At 39.3% G+C, this 26,928-nt stretch overlaps 2 protein-coding genes across 3 annotated transcripts in view; one reads left to right on the forward strand and one right to left on the reverse strand.

Moving 5' to 3' along the window:
* Positions 1–15,927, forward strand: part of DGLUCY (D-glutamate cyclase) — a 29,426-nt gene extending 13,499 nt beyond the window's left edge. Inside the window, exons 8-14 of the mRNA XM_063290228.1 lie at positions 450–710; positions 3,339–3,438; positions 4,219–4,367; positions 7,618–7,737; positions 10,053–10,204; positions 12,008–12,818; positions 14,613–15,927. Of these exons, the coding sequence (XP_063146298.1) occupies positions 450–710; positions 3,339–3,438; positions 4,219–4,367; positions 7,618–7,737; positions 10,053–10,204; positions 12,008–12,151 (926 nt within the window). The 3' untranslated portion in view covers positions 12,152–12,818; positions 14,613–15,927. The remainder of the gene's footprint in view (positions 1–449; positions 711–3,338; positions 3,439–4,218; positions 4,368–7,617; positions 7,738–10,052; positions 10,205–12,007; positions 12,819–14,612) is intronic.
* GPR68 (G protein-coupled receptor 68) overlaps positions 15,237–26,928 on the reverse strand; it is a 34,151-nt gene continuing 22,459 nt past the window's right edge. For both annotated transcript variants that reach the window (XM_063290229.1, XM_063290230.1), the window contains exon 2: positions 15,237–17,029. In XM_063290229.1, the coding sequence (XP_063146299.1) occupies positions 15,900–16,937 (1,038 nt within the window). In that variant the 5' untranslated portion in view covers positions 16,938–17,029 and the 3' untranslated portion in view covers positions 15,237–15,899. The remainder of the gene's footprint in view (positions 17,030–26,928) is intronic.

Below are 26,928 nucleotides of genomic sequence, written 5' to 3' on the forward strand. Positions count from 1 at the left end.
ATGATGATGATGATGATGATGATAGCAGCCACCATAGGTCATCATTTAGTTGATGCTTAACTTGTAGCTCAATTATCCTACTTTGCCCAGACTTTCTATAGAATATGAATGAGTAATGCATCCAGTGTTGTATTGAAATAGGTAAAAAATCAGAAGGAAGCCAAAGCAAATAACTTTTCTGAGAATAACATCTAATCTATTTGCATGTTTGAGCAAGAAGAAAAATCTGGCATAGCAGCTCTGATCTTTTCCATCTCATTTCCTGATACCGTGAGCTGTTGCATCTGTTGTTAAGATTTTTTATCTATCAGCAATCAAAACAAATTAGTTTTATTCTAAAAGCATGGATTTTTAAATAAATAAATGCCCATTTAGATAAGTATGTTAATGACAAAGCAATATGCTCAGGGATGATCTTCGTCTAAAATATTTGTATTATTCATGTTTAGGGAACAGAGGTGTGAAACACCTGTGTTCTCAGGATGAACTTCTGAAGGCATGCCTGTCGCTTTCCCATGCAAAGTCGGTGTTGATTACTACAGGATTTCCCACCCATTTCAATTATGAACCTCCTGAAGAAAATGACGGGCCACCTGGAGCCATTGCAATGGGAGCCATCTTGAAAGCCTTGGGAAAAAATGTAGTTATAGTAACTGATCAAAGAGCTCTCGATTTAAATAAAAAGATTATCAAGGAAGCTGTTGAGCAAGGTATGATATGGCCCATTATAACCTGATTATGTTGAAAGGTATTTCAGTTTCTTAAAATTAAGATTGTCCACATTGTCCATTTTCATTTATTAGTGCTGACCTGTTTTTATGCTCCTGTAAAGGTTGCCTATTCTAAAACACCATCAGACTCATAAGTAGGAATTCAGAGATATCTGATTTATTAAAGAACAGTATGCAGGATCACAGAGAAAGCTGAGAATGATGAAAGTGCACCAAATTCAAACTAAAAACCCTTGGTGCAAATGAAATCCCTCCCCCCATAGAATCTTCCCAAGTCCACAATCCCAGGTGCTCTTAACGGTTTCTGATGGTCTCCTGGAAAAGGCCTTGAGCAGAGAAAATAACCCAAAAACATTCCATTGTACTGATTTCACATACAGAGCTTGGTACAAGGTCTCACAGCAGCTCCCTCCCAAACAGAAACGCGCGTCAGCGCCATGGCATGTGAAACATTACGGTGTATAAACTACATTGTATCAGTGAACATGACAGCTCCTATTTTAAAATCTAGAACAGTATTTCTCAAAGTAGGTATAGTATGACAATACTGCTAGTGTGTTGTGAGAAAATTACATTCTTATGGTAGCGTTTTGTGAAAAATAATTTAAAACTCTTACCAACATCATGCCGATACCTACAGTAGGTGAATCTGCCTACTATGACTGGCTTCATTTATCACTCAAAGCTATAATGTGGTTGTTTGGTTCTGGTGTAGTGCATTGTGTGAGTGTAGACCTTACGGTTTGTAAACTGTGGCTTACAGATTAGGTGGGGTTTTTGTTTTTTTGAGGATCCCAGCCACTTACTTAGTTAAAACAAACTATGGTGTAGCGCAATGTGCAAACCTATCTAAATCTTTGATGTTTTCTCCTTCCAAACAGCCTCCACTGAGAGCTGGTAGTTTTTTGTATTACGTGTGATTGGATCATTTCAAATACATATAAAATCATTGTTCAGGATTTAGCTTGTTCCATGCAAAGATCAAGATAAATATTAGAACCAGGGACATCTGAAGTAAGCTGTACCAGTTCAGAATTCCCAAGACTGCTCTGAGCCAAGTCAAATTCCGCTGGAGCTAAGCTCATAACAAGCATGGCACTAATCAGTTTTACATTGTCTGAAAAAAGAAAGGGAAACCAAAGAAATGGATTGGTTAGGGAATAAAATAATGGTTACCGGCTTCACCTTTAACACTTTAAATGTTTGAGACATAGGTTCTAGATCAGTGTTTCTCAACCTTGGCCACTGGAAGATGTGTGGACTTCAACTCCCAGAATTCCTCAGCCAGCTATGCTGGCTGGGGAATTCTGGGAGTTGAAGTCCACACATCTTCCAGTGGCCAAGGTTGAGAAACACTGTTCTAGATTATCCATTACCACAGATTTATGTATTTATTCATTAAATTTCTATCCTATCAGAGTTCAAGGTGATGATATGCATAGGAATTCTAATTTCCAGTACTTACCAGCCCAAAGCATTTATCTGGGGAAGGAAGCTTTAGCATCTACAGTACGTCTCCCATGGACTCCAGGCACAAAAGAGCTAATTATATGAAAAACTCTTGAGTTCCATAAGCAACAAATATGGGCCTCATAACTGTGCTTTATATGGCCTATCCTATTGGAGTGCAGGGGTATCCACAAGGGTGGGGGGTACAGAAGCCAAGATGGCAGGTGCAGTCAAAGCCCTGGCCATTGTACATGTGTCAATGTTACATGCTCGTACAAAGGGGCACAGTTTTGATGCATGGTTGTGCTTTGTCTTGGCCTCAGTCTCTCCTTTCCCTTGCAGGTGCCCCTGTTGGAATGGCCTTTCTCTTGTCACCAGCTTTTTCTACAGGATTGTTGGGGTTTTAGTTTTTTGTTTGTTTGCTTGCTTGTTTGTTTGTTTTTTGAGAAGGGAGGAACCAATAGGGATGGCTTTAGGGTATTGTAATTAAGCTTACTTGTAGTGGGTACTCTCTTTACCTGAAAGGAAGACAAGGTTTTTTTCCCCCAAATATTTTCCTTTTAAAATGGGAGGGGTATCTTATATTGCAATTAAGTATTTCACCCAGGATCTTGTGGGATTTAATTATTCTGTGCAACTGAGCTGGGAATAATCTGGCCAAGGTTAAAAATCAGAAATAATTTGGTTTTAAGAAAGATTTGTTAAAAGATTTTTAATTCTCATCTGTTGAAATCAATAGAACTTCCACATGTTTAGATCTGACTCAGTCGTATCTTTACATTCATCCTTCCATTTTACAAAAGGGGAGGGTGTCCTGAAAATTTCAGCTACACAACTGATCACAGTTTACATTGAGAAGATAAAACAAATCACTGTGAAACAGTGATCAGGCATGTTCAGATCTTTTGGTGAGGCACTTTGCTCATTAGCAACATGTCCCTCTGGATCCACCGACTGAAGGAAGGAAGGAAGGAAGGAAGGAAGGAAGGAAGGAAGGAAGGAAGGAAGGAAGGAAGGAAGGAAGGAAGGAAGGAAGGACGGACAACTGTTTGAAGGCACAGCAGTATCTGCATGCCTGGAAGATGCTGCTGCACAGGCCTAGCAATGGCATGATTAATGTCATGATCCAAGCTACCTTTTTCTTTCTCTACACTATAGAAATACTGGAAACGCCAATCCCTGTAATCAGCTACCAAAGCAATTCTGCAGATTCAGCTCTGCAGTTCTTATGTGAAGATGGGAATCCAGAAAAACCAAGGTATATGACCCCAAAAGCAAACTAATGCCAAACTCAAGCATATCTCAGAGAGTCTAAAGACTAGGGCAGGGGAGCAGGGCTCAGATCCTGAGGTCCATATAACATCATAGATGCTAGCCTTTCCTAAAGATACCATCTGGTTGACTTCAAGCGCCAGGGGTGCTTTAAAACAGCTTTTCTCTGGGAGCCTGTCCAACCTGCAGCTTTCTCTGGGAAAGATAAGAAACAAGGGAAGTTCTTCATCCAGGCACTCTCTTGGAACAGGAAGAAATGAATGGAGGGCATAAAAGAGAATGCTAAGGGGGAGGGCATAAAGCACATGTGGGCAGCGATGGGGAGAAAGATAAAAAAAAGAAAAATGGCCTATTTGCAGGGAAGAATTTTACTCAGGTTATAAGCCAGTTTTCCCCAGCCTGATTAATTCCCAGCTATAGTTGGGGATGAATGGTGTTTTAATCCATGCCAACTGGAAGAGGTTGGAGTCAGCCAAAGGAAATGTATTTTATTACAAAGACTAGAATGATAGATTGGGGAACTGGTGTAAGATTGGATGGTAAGCCAGAGAGAAGGATCAGGAGCTCAAGGAAGCAGAGTTGAGGAAATTGAGTAATTATCAAATAGAGAACTTTCCTCATGATTCATGATAGTAAATGGAGTATATGGGCTTTTTAATATATTCAGGTTTTATTGAAAAACCTTCATGAGTAATGCTGGGTAAAGCAAACTATCATTAGCATTTGAACTGAATCTTAAGTCTTTTTCATTATTTTTTTTCTTTAGATTTAATCATTTGATAGCAATAGAGCGTGCTGGGATGGCTGCTGATGGCAATTACTATAATGCACGTAAAGTTAACATTAAGTATTTAGTAGATCCCATTGACGAACTCTTTTTAGCTGCGCAAAGTCTCCCAGGAATTACTACAACAGGTACGATGTATTTTCCTTCAGTGCCCTGATGACTGTACTAGTGTTATTATGAACCACCCGGAGACATTAAGGACGGGGTCTATTATGCAAATGGAATAACTGATGGTGAGGCATAAGAATTGGAGCTCAAAATTGATAAGAAATACTTAGCTCTCTTAAGGCTTCAAATGTTCACAGTCACGGAGACAGGAATTTCTATTGGAGCAATTTCCAATTATTATTTACTGATGCTCTTTGAAGTTAGTTTTCTAAAATATGGGATGCTTTTTAAATGTAGTAATAATGTGGCATTTATTCTAACCTTGCCCTGTGCTTTGCATAGACACAAAACCAACACAAGGGGAGAGCAGAAAAATATACACAGAAGCAACACATGTCATCTATTTTGCTTAGATCGTGGGAAGAAAGTGCACACATATAAATAAATAAAAACATGCCAACAGTGTTCCTCGGCATAAGGGGAGGCCAGGAATACTCACCCAGTTTAGGCTTAGGCCTTGAGGAGAAAGTGCACATACCAACATAGATATGACACCTTATTTCATTACACAGAAGAAATACGGATGCTAATGATGATTGCTGTTGGTAAATGGGTTAGAAAGAATTCCAAAAGCCATGTTCTGCATGATTTTTCTACATTGCTTTGTTTCTGCTTTTTATGGTGGTTGAATGCACTTGCATATTCTCTCATGTTTTAATGCTATTTGGATAATATTTTCTCATTATTGATATTGTGCTATTTTCTTATGACATTTTATAGACCAAATCCTTGTGGTTGGTCTGTGTGCACCACCTGAGTTGGGGAAGAAACTTCACCAGATTGCCTAGCATTGTCCATTATTTTTATTTTGCATATTTTGACTGATGGTGAATATTAGCCTAAGACATTTACCTCATAACTGGCAAGAGGACCTGTCTCTTTACAACTGTTCTTAAAATTTGGAGTCATAGCAAAAAGATGATAAACCACGGGGATCCCTGGTTATTGCCACATGCTCAAGTATTTGTAAGGATTGCATCCTTAATTGCCTATTAATAGCTTACCTTACACCATATTTAAGACTACCTTTTGGACAGACAGCAAACTCTTCTCTTGGACAGAATAGTGCCCAGCTTCCTACCCTGTCAGTTTAGAGTTGACAGTTCCAGCCAAAACCAGTCCCAGAAATTGTCTCTCCAATAAGTGTGTGTATGTGTCATACTTGTGTGCATTACATATATGCATGTATGCATATGTATTTATATCTGCCAGAAGCCAGACACCAAAAAACGATCAAGACCGGGACAAAAAGAAGTTAAGAATATTATGAGTTAAAGTCTATCAAACAAGATACCCCATTTATAAAATTAATTGATCCTTTGTCATCCTTATCAATCACTCACATATATAACTCATTTTCACACTGCAGCACACAAGGGCGCGCACACACACATTCTCTCCCCCACTCCAGCAGAAACAACACAAAAAGGTTTTTAAAAATCAGGTTGGAGATGGAGGAGGCACTGGGAGGCAAGAAAAGGAAGGGGAAGAAGAGAAGAAATATCAGTGCTTTTTGGTCAACTTGGTTCCAACTTTTATTCATCTCTTTTCTGTTCCTTTCAGTCAGCCTAAAGTGACTCCTTCTCCTTTGGAGGTTAAATATGGTACCTTTAGAGAAAAAATCTTATTTTTGCATAGTTATTATATACTCTGTGTGTGTGTGTCTATACACACAGATACACACACACACACACACACAGATACACACATATCTTCATACCTATAAGAAGTGTTCAGCAGATAGAGTCCATGCAAAAGTGTTGAATTATATTTTAATTGGAAAATCAATAAAGCTAAATTAGACAGTAGTGAAATAAAATGTCTGCATTGCTCCATGTGTGTCATGAGCTTGACCGTATTTCTTAAAAACTAGGTGATAGAGTGAAATGGCATTAGCAGAATATTCTAGAATTCGCTGGGAGGGAGGATCTCCTTAACAGTAACTTTACAGGATTTTAAATAGAATTTCTCTCATTCATTAACATTTGGTTCTGTCCGAGTTTGAGAATATGTATTCTGGATTTTCCAGAAGACCTAAATAGTAGGTATCTGTTGTTGGCATTTCTTTGTTTTTGCTTGGACCAAGCCACTAGGTTACCATGGTAATTGAGTACTTCCTTAAGTATCAGCAGGGTGAAGAGGTCGGACTTAATTGTCCTCAGTTTGGGTGTTTTAAAAAAAAAAAAAGCTGCATTGCCTGGGGGAGGAACTTGCCCAGACTTGTTTTAGTTTCGCTTTTGTAGCTTTCCAGCACAGCCTTCCTCCCTGTCTTCTCTGAGCGTGTGTGAATGCACAGCTTGAAAACGTTTTTGTGCTTTCTGTAAATAAATTTATTTTTATAGAAATGCCTGGTGTGTGATTTTTCTGATCTCTTGGGCCAAACGCTTTCCAGCACACTCTGACATCTGTCACTTTCCTTGAATAGCTGCAGAACTTTTTGTGGGGTTATTCTAAGGGCACTCCTACACCAACTTCTTAGAAATAAGCCCCACTGATCTCTATGTGGTTGCTTCTAAATAGACATGTATAAGTCTGTTCTTTTAGACAAATACGCTATTTTTAAAAGTAAAAGTACAATGCAAGCAAGGTAATACCAAAATATTTGCCACCACAAAACATCTTAGTTTTTGTGAATAGAAGTAACTGTTGCAAAACCTTGCTAATCCTTAAAGATAATGGCCGTTATGTTTTGGCAAGGCTATGATGGAATATACCAGCTGCTAGTCTGCCCCAACTGTACTGAGATTGTAGGTGTTTTACATAAACTTGCAGACAGAGAAGCATGTACAAATGCTGATATTAATAAGTCAGCAGTTTGGCCAACAATCCAAGTTTCCCATCACACTTACGATTTTGATTATTTTGTCATCCTGGCAAAATTGATAGAGAAAAATGGGAGAAGTCTAAATTCCCCAATAGGAAGTTTTATTAAATTATCTTTCCTTGTTGCTGTTAAAGCAAATACAAATATTAATATGCATGATTAATAAAGCTGAGATATTTCAGTGGTTACCCAGAGTGCAGTTTTCATGGGAGGTGATCACAGTAGGCTTGTGACAGTTCTGTAAATAAAAGGTATACTTACAGTACATAATGTTAACAGCCCCACTGATTCTTAATTTCTCATCAGATTTTCTAGAGGAATACTGGTATCAAAAATTAAATCTAGTATTGTACTATTTCATTGTACATTCTTCCATTTCAATTTAGGTATTGGGGATGGAGGAAATGAATTAGGAATGGGAAAAGTAAAAGAAGCCACAAAGAAGCACATTAAAAATGGAGATGTTATAGCTTGTGATGTGGAAGCTGATTTTGCAGTTGTTGCAGGTAAGTCTTAAGCCAAAATATGTGTATGTGCAAGATCATAAGAAGGAACCAAAAAGAGCTGCATTACCTTTTCTGATTATTCAGTCCTCACCTAGATCAACTTCTATACAACAAAATGTTTGTCAGCTTTGCTACCTGCCATCCCATCATGGTGGGTCTGGACAGCTGACAGCAGTTAAAAACAGAACAAAAGCAAAATAGAATACATAACTGGCAGCCAAGGTAAAAACCAATCAAGCAAGAATTAAAATACCATCTCAGGGCTCCAGCTGACAGTCTTACCACCATACCCAGGAACACAACCGTGTCTTGAAGACCTTCCAAAAGACGGCAGGGTCGGGTCCAATCTGTTTCCCAATTCTTGGTGGAATAATATTCCAAACCACAAATGCTGCAACAGAAAAGTCTCGCTTCCACATACTTCTGTGCCACTGCTACAGAAATATAAAAATTAAGTGTTCTGTTATATAAGTACATGGCTATCTTTTGAGCAGGAAAAGATGACCTGTGCTGTTTTCTTATCCAGTCCAACTCAGTCAGGGCTTCCTCTTGGATGTTTAACCTGAATGCTTCTTTGAAGGAGGGGATAGTTCCACCTCTTTTGAAGGATGCAGAGTTTTGCCTTCTTCACAAGAAGCCATTGCTGGATCCAATGGAACTGGACAATTTTCATCCGGTTTCTAACCTTCCCTACTTAGAGAAGGTTGATGAGAAGGTGGAAGGTTTCCTGTGCTGGAGGAAGCGCATTACCCTGACCCTTTTCAGGCAGCTTTCAGATCAGTACTGAGATGGCACTGAACACACTTGCTGACAACCTCTGGTGAGCTTAAAATGGGGGTGGTACACTTATCCTGGCCTTCCATAATCTTTCAGCAACCTTCAGTACCATTTATCAAGGTATCCTTCAGAACTGGTTTAAGAGATTGGAAGTGAGGAGACAGTACTGCAGGGTTAATTATCATAAATATGCTGAGGATACTCAGAGCCCTGGGCTATCCAAGTGATGCCATTAAGGTTCTTTTCCAGTGCTTAGAGACTCTGGAGGTCCGGATGGGGAAGGATAGGCTTTAACTTATATCTAGCAAGATTGAGTGACTGTGGGTTTTAGGGGCTCTGGGATCTGGAGATAGCCATCTTTGACTCCGGATGGGGTAGCATTCCTGCAGACAGAGCTGGTGCACAATTTGGGGGTCCTATTGGGTTCACGGCTCCTGTGAGGAGCAGGTAACAACCATGGCAAGGAGGACCTTTGCACAAATCCATCTTGTATGCCATTTGCGAGTTATGTCCATTCCTGCATTGGGATGCTGTGATCACTCATGTCTTAGTCACCTCCCAGCAGGATTGTTGCAATCCTGGGGCTGCCCTTCAACTGTATTTGGAAACTGCATCTAGTCCAGAATGCAGTGGTATGCGCAGTTTTGGGCATACCACAGTACATTTACGTAACACCTCTGCTTTGTGAGCTGCACTGGCTCCCAGCAGGTTTCCATAGGCAATTCAGGGTGCTGGTTGTCACCTATAAAGCCCTGCATGGCACAGAGTCATGCTATTTGTGGGATCACCTGTCTCCAGTTGTCTCTACCCATTCCACTAGTTCCAGCAGGGCGGGCAAGCTCTGGGTCCTTTCTGTGAAACTATGTCTAGTAGGAACAGCATCCCCCCAAGTTTCAGGTGGCCCAACTCTGTTAGTCTTCCAGAAGGCCTGAAGACCTGGCTTTTCCCTCAGACATTAGGGCCAGGATGTTAAGTGGAGCCTGATATGTACTGGGATGATGAGATATGAGATGGCTTATTAGCAGCCTCAGTTGTATTAGTGTTTACTTATACTGTATTGTGTTGTTTTAATTTTTATATATTGTTAGCCACTCAGAATCACTAGACTGAGAAGGGCACCCATATAAATTATTTAAATACATTAAGTAATAACATTCCATGCCCTGACCATTGTTCATGCTGAATAGAACTAGTGCTAAGTGAGATCCAAAATATCTAGAGCACCCCAGGTTGGTACTAAACCATGTTTTGCAAATCATCTGAACCCTCTTAGAGGGCAGGAACAAATTGCTCTATTGCTGTCAAAGGCGTAAATTAATCTATTACTCCCTGAACAAATAAACCAAAGCACATTGTGTTTAAACAGTATTCAGTTGATCTGGAAATGATGGGGAAAGCTTCTCTATTTCCTCCTGTTGTCCAAATATTAATGGTGCTGAATTTATAGGCCTGTCCTTTGTATAAGACTTATTTATTATTAAATACCATGCAGGTATTTTAGCTGAAGTGTTTTATTTAATGGCACTTTTCTTTGACAGGGGTTTCCAACTGGGGAGGCTATGCTATTGCTTGTGGGCTATATATCCTCAATACATGTGAAATACATGACCGCTATCTGAGGAAAGCTATTGGATCTCCCAGGTTTTCCAAGTATAAGAACTGGGCATCAGCATTACCTTCTGTGGCTAAGGTATCTTTTGGAAGAAGTTTTTTGTGGGATAATAAATGTTTCCTATATGGTGTGGTAGGAAACAATATGTAGAGATTACCAACACTGGATGACTGTTGGGTAGCTATTGAAATAGAGTTGCATCTGTTAAATACCTATATACCCATCTATGATTCCTGAATTCACCTATTTCGTTTTCTAGAGCAAAGAGAGTGAGGCTACAGATTAAATCGATGTTGGTAACTGAAGTCTTCATCCAGAAATCATTAGCTAACTATTTAGCTTCCATGACAATTCTTTTTTTTAAAACTTCCCTAAATTAACAATTGTACTTGGTCATATCTAGCCTATTAGCCATCTCTTTTGTAACCCCTCAAACTTACAATAGTAAAGTAAATGTAGGTGAAAGTGCTTGCTCTCATCAGGGTCACTAATAATTTTATGCTATTGTTTATGCAGAACTAGGACTAGATTGGAGCAGTATAATGCAATTTTGAACTCATGCAAGTTTTTCAGGGCCTTTCTTATTGTAAAGTACAGGTAGTCCTTAGTTAACAACGGTAACTGGGACCAGAATTTCCTAAGCAATGTGATCATAAAGCGCAATTTCACATGACCACATCACTTAGCAATGGTAATCCTGGCACTCCCCATTGCCATCATTAAGCAAGGATTACGGGTCATTAAGTGAGTCTCAGGCAGCTCGCGGGCAGGTAAGGCACAGTGGGGCCAGGGGTGGCTGCTGCTGGGCAGGGGAGGGTAACAGTGACTAACTGAAGCAACTTGTGACCTTCCCTGCCAGCTTCCGTATTGACTTTGCTTGTGAGAAGCTGGCAGGGAAGGTCACAAATGGCGATCACATGACCATGGGATGCCACAACCAACATAACTGTGAGCCAATTGCAAAGCACCCAAATCGCAATCATGTGACCACGGGGGTGCTGTGACAGCTGGAACTTCGAGGACTGGTCTTCTTTTTCAGCACCGCTGTAACTTTAAACAATCACTGAACAAATGGTTGGTAAGCGAGGACTACCTGTAGGTCTCTAGACTATTGGCATAGATTCATTTATTCATCAAAAGAAATGTGTGGGAAGCTTATGAACTGTATTACGAGTAATATGTGTTGCAAAATACAGATCTGGAACTTAGATTCTCACTCATCAAGATGACCGTGAATCATAGTGTTAATGATGTTTCATTTCCAGATGGTATTTCTCTTTCCATTTGCTTTCCATGTCTTTCCTTCTCAATACCCCATCTGTTCATTGAGCCATCTTTCTGACCCTGCTGAACTTACCTTTATTGCTTCATCCTTTTTACCCTCTCTCTACCACACCTTGACTTCAGATAAATTTTACAACTAACTCCTCAATTCACTGCTTTGTTTTACCACATTACTATGAAAGCAGAGCATCAGTAATTATAGATTATTTTATAAACTGAAATTATGGTGCCAAATTTCAGCACTGTAAACAACATTAGCATGAAAATTCTTCTAGCATAATATTCTTTTAATGAAGACACTGAAAGCAATTTCATACAAATGGATTCCCTTCTTACATTTTCCAAGTTACAGTAATTAGTGAAAAATGCATTTTAACATTTTGAGTGACAAGATTTTATAGTTAATGAGAACAACTCTAGAAGGAAACAGCAATTAAAATCTCCCTAACAAGATGACTCTTATTGTGAACTTAAGCAATAAATATTAAACTGAATTCCTGACTTTGAGCACCATAATCTATTAAAATAAAAACCTAAGTTTTAAAGGGAACAACATTTTTGTATTGTTTATATAATACTGTCTATTTTATTATTTAGGAAGAAAACATGTTGAAGATATTACAGCGACATCACGTTCGCAGTGGAAAAACTGCAAGTTTGGCAATGGAAGTGGATGGTCTGCCATTCTTTGACATTCATTCACATTTAATAGAGAGGCTGCTAGAGGAAACTTTCAAATAATACTCCCTCTCTAAAAATATGATATATTAAGCAATTTTAGTCCAGAATATATAGTACCACCACACCCCATAATTATATATCTTACCACAATTTAGTCTGTTCCAAATGTTGTAGAAGAATCTGTGATCATACAGTAAATTACTGGAATAATGTCAGTGGAGAATAATAGATTTTCAGAATGATGCTCTTTTCAATTATCTGCCTAAAATATATCAACAGTAACTTAATCAAGAATATGTTCTCTTAGATTTAAACATGATCCATCTGGTGCCTCATTTGCCAGATCCCATGTTAAAACTATAATTCAAGCAGTAACCATTTAGTTTGATTTCAAGAGTCAGCTGTCTATTTTTCTTTGAATTTCACCTCTGAGAATCTAAGGATGAATCCAATGGGAAGTTGCAGACACTCTTCTGAAACACTTCCTTCTCTTCCATAACATAATAGGAATAGAAGGGCCACTTAGGCTATTGAGTTCAAGTCCTTGCTCAGTGCAAGCATCCAGATTAAGACAACCCCCACAAAAGTCTAGCTTTTCTTGACTTCAGCAGACAATTGGTTACACTGTCAAACTGCTGTTATTAGGAGGTTCTTAACTTTGAACCAGAGTCTGCCTTCCAGTAATTTGGTTATTACATGTTCTGTCCTCTAGGATGATAAGGAATGAGTTGTGGCCTTCTCTGTGATACTCTTCCAATATGAAGAGAGGTGTATCATATCTCCTCTCAGTTGTCTTTTCTTTCTGGGTAATATACTCAGTTCTTTCTATCACTCCTCATAGAATGTAATTTCTAGTTCCATAATCAAACTTACTGCCCTTTTCTGAACCTGTTTTAGTTCTCTGAAGCTTTCTTAAAGGCCATTTCCATGGTAGTAACATAAAGCTCTATACAGTAAGAACCTGTCAGCAAAAAATACTGCCATCCTAAATGTGGTTGTTTTGATTGTTTAATCTTTTCTGTCTCTATAGTTGCTTGGTGCTAAATTGTGCTGTCCTCCTTGGTGAGTGTGCCAATATGCTCCTCTCCTTTGATACTGTAACCCTTCCCCTTGTCAACATCTTCTTATCATGGCAAACATACCCAACTCAGTATGGTATAACAAAGAAAAACAGGTCTGCTGTATTTATTCTGGTATTTCTAATTTACCCTATTTCAAATTTGCATCCATTCAACTTTGTTCCTATCCACACTTTTCCACCCCCATATAAATCAGAGCTCACAAATCTCTGCTTTCCTCCCCACTTCCTTGTTTAATTTTAGGTGGTTATGGTACTTTATATGGGTCCATAAGGCTGGAAGGCAAAATTGACTTAACATTAAGAAAATCTGTTTAAGTAGTTGAGTTCTTGGGCATTTGGAAATACTTTTCTCTCCCCTGCAGTGCCCCTCTGTTCTCCATCTCATATCTTTCTAAAACAGTCATTTTTGTGTTGAAGTGGGATGTTGTGCTTATGTGAGGTGGATGGGATAAAGCAACAGAAAGAGAAGTAGGTTGAGAGAAGTAACAGGGCTCCTATACAGTTAAATATCCTAAGTGTAGAATCAGGGTTTCTTAGCTCAGAAATGGAGCATTAAACAGATTATAAACTAGATAGGCACCAACACTAAACTCTGATTTTAGAAGTTGGCAGAGAGCAAAAAAAGATCTTGGGATCTGGTTCTAGGAGGTCAAATGCTAGAAGAGAAATAGTAATACTGTAGCTGATGCTGGCAGTGACCAGAAGGAAGGAGATCTTGACTCCTGGATACCTTAACAGCTCACCTCATTGCCCCCAAAACAAGCCACAAAGACAGGTTTTATATACACCCTTATTAGGTGATGACAGAAGTCCACTTAAATTCTGGGCTGGGAACTAGACATTGGCCATTTTTGTTAGAACTGTTGAAGTTATTTTGATTTGTGAATGCCAGTTTAGTAGTGAATAATTAGCTGTGATCCTGTTAACTTATAGCTGAGCAAATTCCATTGAACTCAATTAAATTCATGAATATTAAATGCAAATTAATTTATAAACAAATGGAACTTCCAACTTCTGAAAATTAATGTTTTCTATAAGAATGCTTAGAATGGACCTCCCACAATTATATGACATACAGTCGTGTTATGACTTCTTGCTTTAATCATTATTACACAGCAGTCAGATCAATAGCTTAATCCTCTTCAACCATGTCTGTCTGAGAGCACTATCAGCATTCCCATCTCAATAACAAATGCCAAACATATGGGTACTCATCCTGCCTCAGTCCTATTGCATTCAGAGAAGTTTGACCCCTGACTTAAGATGCACATTACAGGCAGAATAAATTGGAGAAAGAACTATAAAGAAGTAAAGTAAAACAAAATAGTAACCAACAGATAAGTTCAAGTTTTAGCTGTTTGGCGTAGTATAGAATTTTGTTGCATAAAACTACTAAATAAACTGAGTGTTGACCTAAACAAACTTAAGTCTCTCTTAGAGCAAAATATATTTTGGCAATGTATTTTATTTCAGGTTCAGTTTTTATTCTGTGAACTATTAATATTTGTATTGGACCACATGATTTAACCATTCTGACTTCTTTCATTTTGTCTCCTATTACTTTTGTTACTAGTCTCACTAAAATTCCTAATATCCATTGCTTTTGTTTGAGAAATCCACAATAATTCTGATCTAAACATGACTGAAGAGTTTGAATTAACAACTGTAACATTTTAACTCAAACATTTACAAACACAAGATTACAATACTGCTACAGCTTGTTTGGCAGTTCTTAAATTAATTGCTTATGTGTAATGCAAAGGATATGTACAAATGTTACAAAATTAGGTTTTGCTGTTTATTCTTCTGCATTAACAGTATAATAAAGAAATAGTACTAATTCCAAATAAAATACTATTTTTTCTTGGTTTATAAAGACAGGTTAGGGGCATTTTTCTTTTTTTCACATGCTATACTATTGTTTGTTTAAGGTAGTTTTTAAATAAGTTTCAGTTGGCTGAGTTCCAATATTGGCCAGGAATAAACTTCAGTATCTGTGTTCATACAATAGGCTGAGTTGAAACCAAATAAACTATATTATGTTTAACTACTAGGCTACTAATAATTGACCTAATCATGGCTTATTAAAATTAACCTAGTTGTCTGGGTTTGCATGACACTCCTAACCCTAAACTAACCACATAAGCTGGGTTTTCACAAGATGCTGGGGTAAAAAGTGGTCTGGCTAGTTTTTGCAAAGACTGCCAGTGGATTAAGTACAATGTGTGAACCAGATAACTCTTGTTTGTTTAACTCATGTGGTAGAAGGGATCTGAAAAATTTCAAATGTTCTGACATACATTATTTGCTAGACTTAACACATGATCATAAAAATGTAATGCTTTGATACCTACTTATCAAGAATAGATGATTTAAATCTAGAATATTACTTTTTATCCAGAGTATGAGTCTGAATAGCTTATAAAATAAACTTCAAAGTTAATCTATTTTACATAACTAACACATTGGAGTGATGTTCTGAATTGAATAAAGTTTATTATTTTAAAGGAAGTAAGGAATTCCCCATGTGGAAAGAATGCCAGTGTAGCATATTTAACTGTATTTTTAAATTATGAGCCATTTTACAGGCTATAATGATTCTCATACAGTACATATTCAGATGTAAAAAAGTGAAGTGAGCAAATCCATCCATGGAGAGTTTACATCACTACTTGGGGGAGGGGAGACTCTGTTCATATTTCTTCTATCTTATGAACAACATGGTGTTCATTTAATAAATCCTGTGTTCAGATCAGCCTGTTCCCTGTCTTTTTTCATGGTTTCTGGAGTATTTAATGGGTAGGATTCCTTGGTTTCTATTGGCATACATCTTAGACATTTTAAACAAGAGCCTCCTATTTTGGCAAAATCCTGGTAGGTATTTTCACTTGAAAAGCAATATAGTATGGGATCTGCAGCACAATTAAAAGTGGTTAACAAAAGAGAAATATGGTAGACGTTAAATATTCTGGCAGCAAAGTCACAGCTGTTCTCAAATATACTGCGTATTAACAAAAGAACATGATACGGTCCAAAGCAAATTAAGAAAATTAAGATTGTGCTTGAAACTAGGCGTTTAATTTGAATTTTCCTCTTTTTCTGAGTGCCGTGACTCTTCCGGACAACGCGTAGAATTCCATAGTAGGAAAAAATAAGGAGGCAAAATGGAAATAGGAAACCAGCTGTGAAACGGTAAAAGTTTGTGTTGTGTTCCCAGCTTTTTATGGGATAATGCTCAAAGCACACTATGTGGCTCTCCAAGTCTTTACTCACTTCTCCATGTGTGAAAACCAGCCAACAGGTCACAATTTCCTTAGTCCAGATGACAGTGCTCACCACCATAGCAGCCTTCATTGTACGACACTGTTGGAAACGAAAAGGATGCACCACGGCAAGGTAACGGTCAATGGAGATGCAGCAGAGGAAGCCCACACTGATATAGATATTTTCATAAAGGAGGATGCCACAAATTTTGCATAAGAGTTCATCATAAGTCCAGTTGTCATGCTGCAAAACATACTGGAGCCAGAAGGGTAGTGAGAAAATGTAAAGCAGATCTGCTATGGTTAAATTGCAAAGGTATATTCCTAGTTCATTCTTGACCTTAACTTGCAAGTAGGCATAGTACAATGAGAGACAATTGGCTGGGAGTCCTACTACAAAGACAAGTATATATATCACAGGTGACAACATCTGATGTATACTATGATTAATGGTGCAGTTCAAAGTATTATTGTCCATCACCTCTTCTGGAAGAATCCCCATGTTCTGCAGTCTGCTAACTCAGCAGACATTTTTATTCTGCCATTTCATTATCTCTACATTTTCTTTATATGATTATCAGTACTTGTAATCACCTGCAAGAAGAAAAAAGGCACAAAATAATCCTTATTAAATCCACCAACAATAAATCAGGTTTTTTTCCCCATAATTCAGGAACAGAAAGGCTGCACTCCAACACACAAACCTGTTGAACTTAGTAACTCTGTTTCCCCATCACAGCAAGCTATGGCTCATTTAACCATCAAATCTTGAATAAATGACAGTTGATTGAGTTCACAACTTGCTATGTCATAAATGAATGTACAGAAGCCACAGGTGAGCGTACAAAGTGCATAATATACTTATTTTAGGTTAAATTAATTAAACCTGTTTTCTCCGTTTGTGCTACAGTGAGGGACAGAGTAGGGGACTAGGACCAGAAAGACTGAGGGTTCTCATTTACCCTTAGCCACGGTAAGCCTTCCAGCTCTGGGTTGCCAAGATCTGGGTGATCACCAGATGGCAGCAAAAAGTTCTCTTTGCTGTCTTCTCATTAGTATTGTCTGGATTTTTCAGCCCAAATCTGCTAGCCCTAGCCAAGAGACTCACTGGGAGTCCCTAGATCAATTGTTTGGTTACAGGATTGTTGTGGGAATAAGACAACGGAAATTTCCATGCAAGCAGCCGTTGGGGAACATAACTAATACTACATCATTATTATTATTATTATTATTATTATTATTATTATTATTCATTCGATTTGTATGGTCGCCCATCTCATCTAAGCAACTGTGGGTGGCACAGGTAAAAACAATCCAATAAAAACAAGTTGAAAACAAATTTACAAACTTACAAAAACTATCCATAATCGATTAAAAAAACAGAAAATCACCATCATCAGCAGAATTAATTTTACATCACCTCAACTAGGCCATTGATACTGAGCAATAGATTATATTGGCTGTGTTTGCATGCCACATCAGGCTGAACTGTAGTTGACTAGTTTGTGGTTCACTATTATACAAATTTAGCCTGCGTACTATATACAGTATAAGTCCACACAGTAGGGTTTACTTCTGAATAGATGTGCTATCAAACAACTTTTTATTTCAAGAATGGAAAAGTCAGTTTAAAGTTAGGGCATCATAATAAACAAGGAATAGATGGGATCACAGATCTAAGCTGTTTATGCTAATCAATATAAAGCAGGTGACAATGTTTGCTCACTTCAGAAGTTAAATAGGGTTAGCGCTGGTTGGTACTTGGATGAAGCTCTGGGAATTCCACAGCTGTTGCTTAGACTGGGAATCGAAAAAAATAATTTGGAAGAAGATAATGGCAAGCAACTTCTATAACATGGCCAAGAAAAGTGCATGGATGAAGTCATTAGGAGCTGAGCTCATCTCAAGGCATTATTACCTTTTTAAATGTACTGCAAAACTACAGATACCATTGTGGAGAATATATTTTGCTCAGGATTGGAGTGTCAGGTTGTAAGAGTTCGCTGACCTTGGTTTTCTTTTTGCAGATGTTTCATTGCCTGCCTTGGTAATATCTTCAGTACTATGATCTTGGCAAGGTCTGCTGGTTAGCTGTCGAATATAGAGTTACCTGTCCTAATAGCCTTGTATGTGACTGGGTGGGTTCCGCTGTTAGGTGGTGGTGGTTTCTATGTAATTGACCCTGTTTTTTGCTACACCGATGGGTTGCCACCTTCTGTTTATCTGGGTGTTAGTTAATAGTAATATGATATAGGGAACATTATGGCAATTTTCTGCTATTTTTACCTCTAAGCAAAGTTGGCCTTTGGCTATTTCATTGGAGTAGTCCATAGATTGAGTCTAAGTCTATGTGTTTGTTGATTGATAATTTATCAGGGTGCCAGGCTATTAGGAATCTGTATGCATTCTTGAACTTGGCCTGATTTAAAGTTTCAGTGGCTTCTGAGGCAAATTTATGGTTGAACTTGACTGCGTGCAGTGAAATTAATGAGGTTTCATCATGTCTTCTGACTGCCCCCTGGTACTCCTGAATGTGTTCTGCTATTCTACCTATTTGATGTTCATAGTTCATGCATTTCACTTTGTAAATAACTCCTGCTCTATCTTCTTTGGTACAAGGTCTATGGATTTGCTTAATATGCTTTGCAGGGATTTTGTTGGTTTGTGTGCTATAGTTCTTCCAAGCAGCTGCAATAACCTATTGGTGATTTCCAAGATGTGCTATAGATAATTAAGTGCCATTTAGTATTATATATATAATTCAAATCAGCAGGATTTTGTCATTAGTTATTAACGCTACTGGAATGCAAGGTCTCTGCCTAAATTCCTGGAGTCTCTTTAAATACTATGTGTTTGTTTGTTTGTTTAATCTATTAACAGATCTATAGCCTGCCAGCAATTAAATGAATTTGAAATGGGTTGAGAGCCACAAAATACCTAAGATGAAACCATAAATGTAACAAAATAGGTATCACTTTCAAAGATTATAACAACGATTACTATAATATAAGAATTAAAAAAAGATGTTCATAAGGAACACAGCCAGCCTAATGACTGTTAACTTTTCAACACAGAAGTAAAAAAACCCACATCCTTTACCTGGTGCCCCAAAGCAAAGAATGTTAGCAGCAGCCCAGACTCCAAGCGGATCATATACTAGCAAAAATAGCTTCAGCCTGTCCCCAAGGTCCACATCTTTGTCTAGAGTTAGCTACAGATTTGCCAAAAACAAACAAACAAAAAGGACAATTTCTCTGAGGTTACTCTGGGGGAATGGTTGTGAGGGAAGATCAACTGAAAAAAGTAAGGAAGAGTCCTTGGATATGGGAGCTTCATAAGCATGTGGTCTGGTAGTAAACCTGGGCAAATGCTTTCAGGGTGCTGCTATAGTGCTGGCAGGCTGACCTATGGTATGGAGATGCCTTTCAGAGTGGCTGCAGACCTTGGGGGCATTGGGCTTAAGCTTCCATTACAGAAGCTGTTTGGGGCCATGCCAAGGGAGAGGGTGAAGAAAAGAGAAAACGTAAACAATCCCAATATGAATACCAGGATGTGGCTGCTCTAGGAGTGTCAAGGAAGAGGATAATCCCCTGAGGAAAGAAGAATGAGAAGGTTGATGCTGTTGATGCAGATACCGTTATCTAGTTTCAGATAGATTTGAAATGCGAAAACTAGAATACTGTGCAAGGGCATAGAAAGTGTAAGAAAGAATTCTTCCCTTGGGGAAAATCTCCCCCTTCTTCCCTTGCACAAGTTTGGTTGAAGTTCCCAGTGAAAGAACATTCCATATTTGAAAGGGAAAAAATGCTTTTCTGGGGGTAGGAAATATGGTGAGGGAAAGCTGATGGAACATTGGCCCTGTTCCCATAACCCACTTAACCCAGTCAGTCACTAACTCAGTCAAATGCCCTTATTGATGGTCCTACCAGGACACAACCCCATTAACTGAATCAAACATTTCCCCTTTTTAAAAATACAAGGTTCCTGTTCACTTAGTCAAGACAGCCAGGTTAGTTAGTGGTTAAGGCACCAGGCTAGAAAGTGGGAGACCCTGAGTTCTAGCCCCGCCTTTGACATGAAGCGAGCTGGGTGACCTTGGGCCAGTCTCTCTCTCAGCCCTAGCAAGAGGCAACAGCAACCTACTTCCAAAAATCTTGCCAAGAAAGCTGCAGGGTCTAGTCCAAGCAGTCACCAGGAGTCCACGCTAACTTGAAGGCACCAAAAAAAAAAATCACTTAGGCCAGGACATTCCTGCTCCTACTCTGAGCTTTTTCATCAGGAGAGTACTGGCAACACTCCATTGCACCCCTAGTCCTTTTTGCATTTGCCAAGCACTTGGCCTAGCTGAGCTGCTGCAGTTGATCAGGGACTGGGAAGCAAGTTTTGTGCTACCAGCCTTCTTAGTGAGCTCATGATGAGGGGCTTGTTTTTTAAGCTCTTCTTCCTTTAAAGCTTTTTTTTTTTTTGGAGGATTAGCTTGATTGAGTTTTGATGTTCCCATGGCACGGCTGACTGAGTGGACTTTGTTTAACCCTATGAAGGACCTTTTGGTTTAGTTGACTTGGTCACTTGACCCTTTTTGATATTCCCGTAATACACTAATTCTACTGCAGACATACACCCGTTAACCCAGTTGAGTTAAGTGTGCTGTGGAAAGAGGGCCACTTTGATGTCTTCAGATTGGTCAGTAGAAGGAACATCCTGCTAGTGAACTTTAAAAACTCCCTAATGAGCCTCAAAGGGGGAAAAGAGAAATCCTTTTTTATAAGCAAAGCACTGGTTCAAAGGAAAAGGAATACGAAAAGGTTGAACATTGTTTCCATTGCTAGCAGACCAGAGTGCAGGGAAATAAACATTTGTGTGTTATTTTTCCAAATCTCACTGTCAGGAAGCAATGCGAGGCAACAGGACATAACCTTCTCATTTCTTGTCAATGAGATTGTTTAAAATCACAGAGTATCAACACATTCAGATTACTGGATTCAGAGCTTCACAAACATTATATGGGAATACTGTAGTTATTTCACTTCTATGCTATGTTCTAAGCAGACTTACTTTGGAGTAACTCCCATTGCAATTGAGTGTTTTATGAGTGAGTACAAATGCTCAATAAGCCTCATAATAATTCTGTAGAACAGTTTTCTTCCCCTTGGCTTAGATGGAGGATGGTGGTAGCTGCAATCCAACACATCAGGAAAATACCAAGTTGGGGAAGGCTGCCATAAGATGACATGATTTCTAATATTAAAAAATGTGTGTTGTTTGGGCTTACAATATGCTTTACATACTTTTTAGAGTGCTGTTTTGATAACTGTACCCTATGTTTTGCTAATGGAGAAACTGAACAAAACTGCCTCCCTGCGGGACTCGCCCAGTGTGGTATTCTGATATGCTGGAATTCAGCTACCATAATTTCTAGCTAGCATGACCAATGGTATGTGAAGGGCACCAGGATGGAGAAAAGTCTTCCAAGACCTCCAGAACAACTTGTTTTGAAAATATGTAATATGGCTGAGCCAACAGGGTAAAAGACTGGAGGTCTCAACCCTCTCCCCAGAAGATCTCTGACTCTACATAACCTGGCCTTGCTTCCTTGCCTTTGGGTAGTGACTTAGTTCCTGCTACAACCACCTATCTTCCAAGAAGTAACTCATGTGGAATCCTCCCCCTAACCCTGGTGTGAGAGAGAGAGAGGGTTCTTGTGACCTGTGTTGCTTTATTTGCAGTGAAAAGGTAAACATTAGGGAAATACTAATGATTTCTGTAGTTGACCCTAGCCTGTAGCATACTCGTGTCTGGCTAAAGTTTGAGACTTGCCTTCTCCTTTTGGAAATCAATCTCATAAGAGATGAACAAAATCAAACTTTATTTTTTAAAAAAGAAACTCTAAGATATTGTATGTGAAACCCGGTTTATAAAAATGCATGCAATGTTTTTTTGTCAAATACAACATAGTGGCAATCCCTAAAGTTAGAGTACAACCTCTGCTTCCAAATTAGATTTTAGTTTACAAGAAGTTAAAAAAGAGAAAATAGGTTTTCTGGAAATCAGTCTGAAATTACACAGAATGCCCTACTTGTACAGAATATCAGGAACAAGAGACAATAAAACTTAAGACAAAGGAAGTTAAAACTTAATGCAATTTCTAAACAAATGATTTCCTATGCATTACAGCAAACCTCTCCGCAAAGGATCGTTACCTTGTCGTGGTGCTGGAGCTTGAGCACCTCAATGATGCCATGAGCTAAACCGTGAAGGGCCACCCAAGACGGGAAGGTCATGACAGAGAGGTCAGACTAAATGCGATCCCTGGGGAAGGCAATGGCAACCCACCCCAGTATTCTTGCCGTGAAAACTAAATGGATCAGTACAACCAGAGATATGTCGGTATACCATCGGAAGATGAGACCCCCAGGTCGGAAGATGGTCAAAATGCTACTGGGGAGGAACAGAGGATGAGCTCAACTAGCCCCAGTCGTGATGACGCAGCTAGCTCAAAGCCGAAAGGACGGTTAGCGGCCGACGGTGCTGGTGGTGAACGGCGAATCCGATGTTCTAAGGATCAACACACCATTGGAACCTGGAATGTAAGATCTATGAGCCAGGGCAAATTGGATGTAGTTATTGGTGAGATGTCAAGATTAAAGATAGACATTCTGGGCGTCAGTGAACTGAAATGGACTGGAATGGGCCACTTCACATCAAATGACCACCAGATCTACTACTGTGGACAAGAGGACCACAGAAGAAATGGAGTAGCCTTCATAATTAATAGTCAAGTGGCTAAAGCAGTGCTTGGATACAACCCCAAAAACGACAGAATGATCTCAATTCGAATTCAGGGCAAGCCATCTAACATCACAGTGATCCAAATATACGCCCCAACCACAAATGCTGAAGAAGCTGAAGTAGAGCAGTTCTATGAGGATCTGCAGCACCTACTGGACAACACGCCTAAAAGAGATGTTATTTTCATCACAGGAGACTGGAATGCTAAGGTGGGCAGTCAAATGACACCTCGAATTACAGGTAAGTATGGCCTGGGAGAACAAAACGAAGCAGGACATAGGCTGATAGAATTTTGCCAAGACAATTCACTCTGCATAACAAACACTCTCTTCCAACAACCTAAGAGACGGCTTTACACATGGACTTCACCAGATGGACAACACCGAAATCAGATTGATTACATCCTTTGCAGCCAAAGGTGGCGGACATCTGTACAGTCGGTAAAAACTAGGCCTGGAGCTGACTGTAGTTCAGACCATGAACTTCTTCTTGCACAATTTAGGATCAGACTAAAGAGATTAGGGAAGACCCACAGATCAGCTAGATATGAGCTCACGAATATTCCTCAGGAATATGCAGTGGAGGTGAAGAATAGATTTAAGGGACTGGACTTAGTAGATAGGGTCCCGGAAGAACTCTGGACAGAAGTTGGCAGCATTGTTCAGGAGGCGGCAACAAAATACATCCCAAAGAAAGAGAAAACCAAGAAGGCAAAATGGCTGTCTGCTGAGACACTAGAAGTAGCCCAAGAAAGAAGGAAAGCAAAAGGCAACAGCGATAGGGGGAGATATGCCCAATTAAATGCAAAATTCCAGAGGTTAGCCAGAAGAGATAAGGAATTATTTTTAAACAAGCAATGCGCGGAAGTGGAAGAAGACAATAGAATAGGAAGGACAAGAGACCTCTTCCAGAAAATTAGAAACATTGGAGGTAAATTCCAGGCAAAAATGGGTATGATCAAAAACAAAGATGGCAAGGACCTAACAGAAGAAGAAGAGATCAAGAAAAGGTGGCAAGAATATACAGAAGACCTGTATAGGAAGGATAACAATATCGGGGATAGCTTTGACGGTGTGGTCAGTGAGCTAGAGCCAGACATCCTGAAGAGTGAGGTTGAGTGGGCCTTAAGAAGCATTGCTAATAACAAGGCAGCAGGAGAAGACGGCATCCCAGCTGAACTGTTCAAAATCTTGCAAGATGATGCTGTCAAGGTAATGCATGCTATATGCCAGCAAATTTGGAAAACACAAGAATGGCCATCAGATTGGAAAAACATCAACTTATATCCCCATACCAAAAAAGGGGAACACTAAAGAATGTTCAAACTATCGAACAGTGGCACTCATTTCACATGCCAGTAAGGTAATGCTCAAGATCCTGCAAGGTAGACTTCAGCAGTTCATGGAGAGAGAATTGCCAGATGTACAGGCTGGGTTTAGAAAAGGCAGAGGAACTAGAGACCAAATTGCCAATATCCGCTGGATAATGGAAAAAGCCAGGGAGTTTCAGAAAAACATCTATTTCTGTTTTATTGACTATTCTAAAGCCTTTGACTGTGTGGACCATAACAAATTGTGGCAAGTTCTTAGTGGTATGGGGATACCAAGTCATCTTGTATGCCTCCTGAAGAATCTGTATAACGACCAAGTAGCAACAGTAAGAACAGACCACGGAACAACGGACTGGTTTAAGATTGGGAAAGGAGTACGGCAGGGCTGTATACTCTCACCCTACCTATTCAACTTGTATGCAGAACACATCATGCGACAAGCTGGTCTTGAGGAATCCAAGGCTGGAGTTAAAATCTCTGGAAGAAACATTAACAATCTCAGATATGCAGATGATACCACTTTGATGGCTGAAAGTGAAGAGGAACTGAGGAGCCTTATGATGAAGGTGAAAGAAGAAAGTGCAAAAGCTGGCTTGCAGCTAAACCTCAAAAAAACCAAGATTATGGCAACCAGCTTGATTGATAACTGGCAAATAGAGGGAGAAAATGTAGAAGCAGTGAAAGACTTTGTATTCCTAGGTGCAAAGATTACTGCAGATGCTGACTGCAGTCAGGAAATCAGAAGACGCTTAATCCTTGGGAGAAGAGCAATGACCAATCTCGATAAAATAGTTAAGAGCAGAGACATCACACTGACAACAAAGGCCCGCATAGTTAAAGCAATGGTGTTCCCTGTAGTAACATATGGCTGCGAGAGCTGGACCATAAGGAAGGCTGAGCGAAGGAAGATCGATGCTTTTGAACTGTGGTGTTGGAGGAAAATTCTGAGAGTGCCTTGGACTGCAAGAAGATCAAACCAGTCCATCCTCCAGGAAATAAAGCCAGACTGCTCACTTGAGGGAATGATATTAAAGGCAAAACTGAAATACTTTGGCCACATAATGAGAAGACAGGACACCCTGGAGAAGATGCTGATGCTAGGGAGAGTGGAAGGCAAAAGGAAGAGGGGCCGACCAAGGGCAAGATGGATGGATGATATTCTAGAGGTGACGGACTCGTCCCTGGGGGAGCTGGGGGTGTTGACGACCGACAGGAAGCTCTGGCGTGGGCTGGTCCATGAAGTCACGAAGAGTCGGAAGCGACTAAACGAATAAACAACAACACAGCAAACCTGAATTTGAAAGCAAAATCCTCTGCTTCTTTTCCCTTGACCTTCCCTGACATCTTGGCAGTAATTCCAACCAATTATCATTGCTGTTGGGGAGATACTACACTCTACTTGTTTTCCCAGCTCAAGTACAGCTACATTTTGCTGTTTCCCCAGAGTTCTGTCTTTGTTGTCTTTTAAAATAACAAAACTGTTTCCCTACGTAGGAGGGGAGGGATTGAGGGAATCTCCTGAGTATATGTGCTACAGCCGTGCCTGGGTGAAGGTGTATATCGAAACTCAGTCCCTGTCTGGCATTTACACTGGTCATTTATACCGATCTCAGTCAAACCATGTGTACTACCTGTCAACTTGAAATCTGATCAGAGGCTAAAGTAGGCAAAGGTGTATTGTTGTGAAGCCTTCTTCAGGGAGGCTTCAGTATTCATAACAATCCACCTTTGCCTGTTTAGCCATTGACCAGATTTCAATTTGATAGGTAGGACAAATGTTTTGACTGAGATCACAACATGTCTTGATTTGCCTGTCATGGTTCTGTCCTAACAAAGGACCAAAGAGTGAAGGAGAGGAGACTTTTTTGCCTTCAGAGTTTCATTTTGAATTTCCCAAATGCTGTTTCACTTAAATTTTCTGCACTTACTTTTTTTTAATGGAACCTTTTCAGACATATGAAGAACTGTTCAGTCGGCATTGAAAACTGCATTGCACAGCAATAATACATTAGTAAGCAACCATGGATATATTCTGAAAATTACCATTTTAAACAGGACTGCAATATTTAAATGAGACATAAACAATAGGCTAATTACTCATTGGTGTACAATTTCCCCCTTAAATAGGACATATTATTACTCATTACATCAAGTAGAGGACTGAACTTATTTACACTTGGAATTTCCCTGTCTGCTTGGCTTCCTTTTATCAAAGAGCACCATCATTTGTATGAAAGTTATGGCTATAATTTGTAAAATAGCTTTTTCACCTGAAGGGTCTAGGAACAATACAGATATTTGGAGTACAGTTCAGCATTAATTATTCCATTAATAATTTCTTTCTTTTTCCTTTTTTTGGGTCAGAATGACTAAT

This window comes from Candoia aspera, chromosome 1, assembly GCF_035149785.1.
Source record: "Candoia aspera isolate rCanAsp1 chromosome 1, rCanAsp1.hap2, whole genome shotgun sequence".
NCBI lineage: Eukaryota > Metazoa > Chordata > Lepidosauria > Squamata > Boidae > Candoia > Candoia aspera.